The 8,237-nt window shown below is 42.1% G+C and overlaps 1 protein-coding gene across 2 annotated transcripts; it reads right to left on the bottom strand.

The window, feature by feature from the left end:
* Window positions 1-404: 404 nt before the first annotated feature.
* Window positions 405-4,178, bottom strand: LOC148041567 (metacaspase-4-like). 2 transcript variants are annotated; one of them, XR_015691237.1, is made up of 3 exons: window positions 3,178-4,178; window positions 1,596-2,774; window positions 405-1,485 (listed from the first exon to the last, which is right to left on the bottom strand). XR_015691237.1 is itself a non-coding variant. In XM_087680787.1 (3 exons), the coding sequence occupies exons 2-3, from the start codon at window positions 3,521-3,523 to the stop codon at window positions 1,687-1,689; spliced, it is 1,434 nt and encodes a 477-aa protein (XP_087536913.1). In that variant the 5' UTR covers window positions 3,524-3,703; window positions 3,942-4,178; the 3' UTR covers window positions 405-1,686. The 2 variants fall into 2 exon arrangements, 1 of the variants encoding a protein (XP_087536913.1); XM_087680787.1 differs by having other exon boundaries at window positions 405-2,774; window positions 3,178-3,703; window positions 3,942-4,178.
* Window positions 4,179-8,237: the final 4,059 nt, after the last annotated feature.

Consider the following 8,237-nt stretch of genomic DNA (forward strand, 5'->3'; position numbering starts at 1 on the left):
ATTTGTTGATTGAAAAGAATTATATTCATTACTTAGGTATGTTTACTTTGTGATTATGCTTGTGAATTAGTAAGAAGATTTAAGAGGATATGTATTTGTTGGATGCATGGGACCAACAAAACGAGAATATATAGATATTGCATCTATAGGACTAATGGATCCATCAGTAATTAGACTCACCCCAAGGTCTGATGTGAATATCAATAGAGAACAATTTTCCAATATTGTTGTCGCACCACAAGAGGAGCACACAAAAAGCCACACTAAGCAAAATTCACCCGATATAGGGTAAGGAGAGCAACACCTATGTTCAAACAATAGAAAAGATTTTTCCAAAGAAAGGAGCACACAAAATAAGCCACTTATTAGCAAAATTCACCCATTGTAGGGTAAGGGGGCCAAAAGTCTTCCATTATAATTTCTTTTCCAAGTAACATAAATGTCTTTTAATAGTCAAACAATATATAACATATGGAGCTTTTTTTAAAAACATTTGGACATTCTCATATTTTTATCAAACAAATTTGCATGGCTCAATTGTTTGACTCATATTATGCCTACATATGTAATGTGAAAAAAAATGTATCTGGCTAAAATAGTTGCATCACTTTTGGAACATAGTTACTAGGTTGGAATAATACACATCTTGCGCTTTTGGGGGGCGTCACTTCATTGACCCCTTTACCCTACATATGAGATTGTGTGGAAGTGATTTTTGGGCATGTTTGTTGCAATACCACTTGCTCCCTAGAGAGAGCTTTCTCATAATGAAATGAATTAACATAAACTAGGCGTCCGGCTTTCTCATAATCTCTTTTCCTTATGATGTATACTTTTTGAAGCATAGAAGTGAAAGTAATCTGGACACTCTTTTCTGGATCAACTTAGATGTGTACTTACCTATATAAAGGCCACCTAGTTCAAGGATAAAAACTGATTTTGGCAAATTGATCCATTGCTAATTGCTCATTATGAATATGTTCATGTTATTGTCTCCTGTTTTTAACTGTGGCATCAAGACTCCTAAGCATCATGTTTTGTAATTAGCATCAGGAGAAGCCTATTTTCTCAGATGTAACTTCAAATAACCATGCTCCTTTCTATGAATTCACGTTATCAATAAGGACAAACATCACACAACACGGGCTTTGCGGTTATTTATCTTTTCTGCTTTTTCAATCAAATAAACTGAATTACCCTTTCACTGAAAGCTTTGCCCTGCCATGAATTTGGACTTGAACAATAACTTGCATTTTGTTGCAAGCTTTTCAAATCTTTCCTTGAGTTCTAAAAGAAAGGCCATTCCGATAAATGCAAACTCGAGTTCTGTTCTTACTGGATAAAGCACTACCTAATACTTCCTATTTAAGTAAGGACTTCATAAATTAGTTAGCATACCATATACCAGTTGTACCTTTACTCGGAGGGATTCAAGATCATCCTTGCCAATGTAGGTTCACAACCAAACGCACACTTTGGGACCAGCTGCAGCCACAGCCCAGCTTCTTTGAAATCCCCCTAAAATGTAAGGAACTAGAGGAGACTACAACTTATGTGATTTGTCTGTCTTCCCCAAAAAATAAATAAGAGCCTACCTTCATGCGACCTTGCCACCAATGCAATGCCTTCACTGAAATTAAAAAGTGCCTGCCAACTGCTTAGAGCTGACTAGGTCATCATTGGGCCTCAGCAAATAAAAACGGCCTTTGCATTCTCATTGGTGCAGTACAATCCAGGATGCTGCGAGAACCCCTGTTTCTGCAGAAGTTGCCGCATTCTTGTGACCAGCTCATGGTTGGTGATTGGACCCTGATGCTCAGAAAGCACAGTTCGCAGCGCATTGCTCATAGCTCCATAGGCCTCGCTCGCATTTCCACTTGGATTTGCATCAGCTGATGTCTCTCTGGACTGGCAGCCACTGATCAGTATACCCATGTCCTTTGGTTGTCGTCCTTTGGGTCCTGCGTAAGCAACCTTACGCTCAACTACCTCCATCTCCATTGCAGGTTTCAGATACTCATCGGAATTGTCCACCTCAGTAATCTTGTGCTTAAGGAACTGCTGAGCCAGAGCATTCATAGCACCCTTAAAGTGATGGTGGTGGTGGTGGTGGTGGCCACTTCCACTGTCATCATCATCCTCCTCATCATTATCACTGCCACCATCATGATGATGCATTCCCTGTGTCAAGACCTTTACAAATTTCTTCACTTTGGAGCTCGATTCCTCCCTAAATATATCAAACAGAGTTGGTCTGATGATGCCAACGTCAAGATCTTCTTTTCCTGTTTTCTGCTTTAGAATTTCCAGTAATGTGGCAAGGGGAAGGGCTCTACTCTTAACTGTTCCCTCACCCTCATAGGGTACATCTAGGTATGATTCATCTTCTTCCACATAAAGATCCAGTTGGCTTCCCCTCCGTTCACGACTGAATGATGGCAAGTGTATACCACGGTCTTCTATGAATCCATGTATACTCTCAGAAATCGATTCCACAAACTCAGAACCATCTCGTTTCTTCCCACCTTTCTTTGGTGGTGGCTTAGCAACTGGCTTTGAAGCCGGCTTTGCACCTGGCTTAGGGCCTGGCTTTGCACCTGGCTTAGGGCCAGCCTTTGCACCTGCCTTAGGGCCAGCCTTTGCACCATACATACAACTATCTCCAATCTGCTCAACAGCACTGTCAATAAGGCCCCCACTATGGCAAGAATCAGATATTATCGTGAATGTTACCCCTTGTGGCAACTTGTCCACAAAATCTCTTATGTCATCATCTGCAATAAATATGCAAACAACAAAATGAGCTAGACAATTCATGCATACCATTTAGTAGCAATGATTTATAGAAGAAAATGAACCAACACATAGGAACTTGAACAAGCAGTCGGTATGGTGAAAGACGTTGTAAGGTGCAATGCAATATCAATGAGACGCAGGAGCTCTAACTCCCTTCTCAATGATACCCAACTCAAGTGTGAACAATATATGGCAGGTGAAATGAAAAGGAACATGTGCATATATTTATTTTCTGAATGCTATTGTAGTATATGTCAGGTGAAATGAAAAGAAACATGTGCATTGACATTTAATTCTGAATGCAGCTGTTGACATTCATTCCGGATTGTGCAAGCACATAACATGCAAGAAAAATGAATTCAAAGAAGCAAGGAGACGAACCAGAGATGAGATTCATATCGCAGGGAACAATACACTCATCAAAGCCAGTGTCATCAATATCACCAGTCTCCGGAGGCAATCGGACGCCATGGCCACTGTAGTGAAAGAAGAGGACATTTCCGCGCTTGGCTTCAGATACCATTTTGTCTAGGGCCCGCTTGATATTGGCACCGGTGGGCTGCATGTACTGAGGGTCTGTGTCAATAAGCACAGTTATATCTTGCTCCTTGAAGCCAAACCTGTCTATAAGCATCTTTTTGTGCCGCCACACGTCGTTAATGCAGCCATTCAGCTCAGCATCGGTACCGGGGTAATTGCATCCGACGAGGACAGCTTTCTTGACCATGGTGCTGTTTGAGCAGGGCTCTCAGGGAAGCCCTGTGATCCTCTCCGACCTCGGGGCTGCGGAAGGAAGTCGGGCAGCAGGCAAGAGCAGGATCCCCACAGAGCAAATGCACTTCATGAAAAGCAGGAGCTCCACCAACACAAGGAGCTCGTTTGTCCTGCTGATGAGAAGCTGTGGGGGCTGCATGTAAGAAGAGGCAACAGGGCGTAATTATGGAAGACATGCTGGGTTTGACTTGGAGGAGGTGAAATGTAAATAACAATGGTTGACAAGAGGAATTGAAAAATGAAAAACAGGGGACCCAAGAAAGTGGTGAGCGATGGTGGCGAAGGGAATGTGATCTCTCTCTCTCTCTCTCTCTCTCTCTCTCTCTCTCTCTCTCTCTCTCAGATTCATATATCCATACGAAGGGCTTTACTTCCGATGGGCTCCCGCGCAGTCGCAGGCGGACTCCTGCTTACATCCGAACACGAAAGGCCAGGCTCTCTCTGTGTTTCTGGGTCTTGGGTTGTGAGACAACTCGGGAGATCCCTCGCCTTCGTTCCGTGCCTCTTTGCTTCGAGCGCCGCATCGTGTGAACCCGTAGTATCCATTCGCATGTACAATAGTGTGCACTCTTCAAAGCGAACAGATACGCCCGTCCGAGGACACCGAACAACCTAGGGTTTGAGCCTGCGCACCCACAATGCTCAACACCACACTCAAATCACTGCACTACAACCTTTGCACACTTGTGTAGTCTTGAATCTTGCCTATGGTTTGATGTCAATAGAATTAGTCCCCCTCACTTTTGAAGCAATTGTACTTGGTTGGCTTTAGCTAGTAAGCTTCTTTTGACAACACATCTCCACAATCTCACGATAGGTAGTTCGATGAGTCGAATACATGAGGTTAGTAAATCTTAGAGAAGAATAGCTTAGGCTACCTACTTTAGGCTTCATCGTCCATGTGTTTCTGGTAGCAATTGTTTAACCATGCTGCTTGGCATGGCATGCCTATGAAAAGAAAAAGACTAATGGTTAGAAGGTTCAAAAAACAACCATGAAGTAGGACGTGGTATATGTTTTCTTGCACTACATTACATGAGTGCAAGTATGGTGTTGGCACAATTCTCCCCAAAATTATGAACACAATGATCTTGCCCTCGCCCCTTATCCAAGTGGATATTCATCTCTATACAAAGGCCACTAGAGCATGAACATAAGTAAGTATTGTTGATTCATATTCCTATTGTAGGCCATTGTCCTTCTCTTTGTTGGTGAAGAAGCAAGAAGAGAGGAAGGAGGGTTTGCCAATTTCAAATCTGGATCAATGGAGTAATATGCCAAAAGCAAATTGTCTATCCACATGCTCAACTCATTCTCTAAGTGTGTGACACAGGTTAATGGCTCCTATAGGCCCTTCCCAAGGCTCTTGCCACCATGAGTGCATTTGCACTATAATTGCTATTTGGCATCATCCCTTGGTGCACAGATCGGATGCCATATGCGCGCGTAGTGAGCGTCAAAAGGTCCCCAAGAACAAAAGAACTCTATTTTTGCACAAAAAACAAGGAAGAAAGCTTGCACGACATGAAGCAAGAGACTAATTGGGTGCAATCTCCCCCCATGCCTTGTGTGAGCGTTCCACAAAGCGTGTATTTCATATATTATTCATCTTCAAGCTTAAAAAATAGCCCAATTCACAATTAGCACGCTTTAGCTTTTGTGTTTGCTTTTGTACCACTAAAGAATTAGAGCTATTGGGCGCCCAAGGAGTCAGGCGGTACCCAAATACAATGTCCAATACAAATATTTAAATCATGCGCCCATGCGCATACAAAAGTAATAAATAAATATCAAGCGCTTTAATAAATAAGCGCGTAAAAATATGGACGGCATGCCTAAGATACGCGCCCATCAAAAATTGATGATAATTTGAATACACGCTATCCTCCAATGCTTCCCAATGCCACCGCTGCTTGCTCTACACATCAACTGAAGCATTCACAATTGTTAGAAAAATAATACAATTAAACCGACAAAAGTGAATATCTAGCAGTCTTTAGCTACAAAAATAAATAAATTGGTTAGAACTCAATCCTAACCTTAATTTATTACGAGTGCGCACTCTAAACTCATAAACGTTTATTAATTTAAATATGTATTTTGTGAAATCACCCGCTATGGAATTACCCACTTACACATTAAATTAACAAAACGCTCGAAAAGGATAGGCATCCCCATCGACTTTTTGCACAAAGAATCCACCTTGTGTATGAGCCCCGGTAATAAAATTTTACGGAATCCACCGCAAAACCTCACAGAATCCGCCGTGGAATATGCCTCCTGGCATCATCCCTACTCTAATTGGGTCATAGGCCATTACCTTCACTATGAGGGCCCTCCTATTAGATGCTTCAACTTCTCTTGATTGATTTTCTCTATCTTTCTTTTTTTCAGCATTGAGATGAATCAATTAGGCTTTTCCATGTGGCTTATGAGAAAATTGATCGTAGCCTAACTAGAGGTAAATGTTAAAAAGGAAGAGAATGGTTGTTGCTAAACCACATAGACCAAATCTTGGTAGATAGTATGTTACTAGTGTTCCTTACGCACTTCACACACTATAAAGCTATCGCGAAGCAAAGTTGCAAGATCACGCACTAACTTCGCTTCACTCACTTCTTCCTCACACACTATATTTCACTTTTCTCATTGTCTCTCCTCTCTTCTTTTCCCACACATTGTATTTTACTTTTCTCAACTTCGCACAACAACCTCTCTCTCTCTCTCTCTCTCTCTCTCTCTCTCTATATATATATATATATATATATATATATATATATATATATATATATATATATATATATATATATATATATATATATATATAAATGTATGTATGTATATACACATACATACATATATATCTCCCTAAAACATTTCCTCTCTCTCTCTCTCTCTCTCTCTCCATGTAAGGGTGGTTTCACACTTAGGTGGAACATCAAAATTCAAAGGGATGTGTTGGTAACATGTCAACTTCTCCCACTTCGGCAAGTGTTTGCCATCATTCAATCAATGCATCAATACCCTAACTGCCATTCAACCATGCTTTTGAATTTATATGAAAAAAATTATCCCCCCCCTCTCTCTCTCTCTCTCAAACCCTAATCTTAGCTTTAAAAAACCTCCTCCTCCTCCTCCTCTCTCTCTCTCTCTCTCTCTCTCTCTCTCTCTCCTTGACTACTAGTATCTATCATCACCGGCTATGGCTACCCCGAACCAGTGCCCTTGTAGTTTCCTCCGATCTCCACACACACACACACTCTCTCTCTCTCTCTCTAATGGCTAACAGTATCTGTTGTCACCTCAACAAGCCTACCACCAACTGCAACCATCTCCAACAAATCACCCACCAATTGCTATCATTGTGGTGCCTCCACTCTACCATATGCACCTTCTTTCATGCTTTCCTACCTATGCTGCTTGCTTGTTGTGGTGGGGGAAGAGAGAGAGAGAGAGAGAGAGAGAGAGAGAGAGAGAGAGAGTTGTCACCTCAGTCTACCTAACACCAACTATCGTTTGGAACTGTTGTCATTGATTATGGCCTGCTTCTAGTGGAGAGAGAGAGAGAGAGAGAGAGAGAGAGCTCTTCTTCAAGTGGAGATCGATCAAGGAGAGAACCACCTCCTATTGTGTGCCTTTAGCTCTCTTTCCCACCCACCACCTTTCGCCTATGGCTTGCTATACGATGAGAGAGAGAGAGAAAGAGAATGAGCAAGTGAGCAAGAGAGAGTGTGTGAGTGAGTGAGTGAGTGAGCTTTTGATTCTCCCTCTCTTAAGATCTTGCCCATTCTAACCTGTACAAGCATATGTGAGCTATTGGAAATATGAGTTCATACTATTTGTTTCCTTTAAGAACGTGAACCTTGAGTTTGCAAGCTCCCTATTGCCTTAAAGAAGGTGAGTGTTGGACTCCCATTGCGTGCTACAAACTACGCAATGAGCTTGATAATAGCCATCTTTGTCCTCATTGTTGGAAAAAAATCGCTAAGAGGGCAAAGCACCTAAAGGTTGAAAATGGAGTATGTGTCGAGATGGAGTTTGGCAGAGTCTACAAGTGTTGTGGCAAAGACTAGGGCCATAGAAGGATGGGGAGGTAAGGTTCATCCTCATTGAAGGAGGGGAGTTGAGCCGTGGGCAATGCCCTTGATATTCCTCCTAGAGGAGGTATCTGCAATGCATGCACCTCAGAGATACTCAGCATGGATACAAAGAGAGGATCCATGACAATAGAGGACTCTTGCTAACACTATAGAAAGAGGCTCCATGAGAGAGAGAGAGAGAGAGAGAGAGAGAGAGAGAGAGAGAGAGAGAGAGAGAGAGAGAGAGGATGAGTGTGGGTGTGTCATATTAGGACCACACAAATGAGAAAGGGGGGAAATTTTGTTCACTTTAATTCAAATTTTGGTTTGGGAGGCCCTCTGGAGGTTCAGAGCCTCCCTAAGCCACAACAAAGATAATATAGTATAGTTATATGAAAAAATTTATGGCCCCCCTCTCTCTCTCAAACCCTAATATTAGGAAAAAATCTCTCTCTCTCTCTCTCTCTCTCTCTCTCTCTCTCTCTCTCTCTCTCTCTCTCTCTCTCTCTCTCTCTCTCTCTCTCTCTCTCTCTCCCCTTGACTACCAACATCTATTGTTGTCGGCTATGGCCACCTTCAACCATTTTC

The sequence above is a fragment of the Lygodium microphyllum genome, chromosome 1 (assembly GCF_053477565.2).
Source record: "Lygodium microphyllum isolate KBCC chromosome 1, Lygodium_microphyllum_v1.1.10, whole genome shotgun sequence".
NCBI classification, from domain to species: Eukaryota; Viridiplantae; Streptophyta; class Polypodiopsida; order Schizaeales; family Lygodiaceae; genus Lygodium; species Lygodium microphyllum.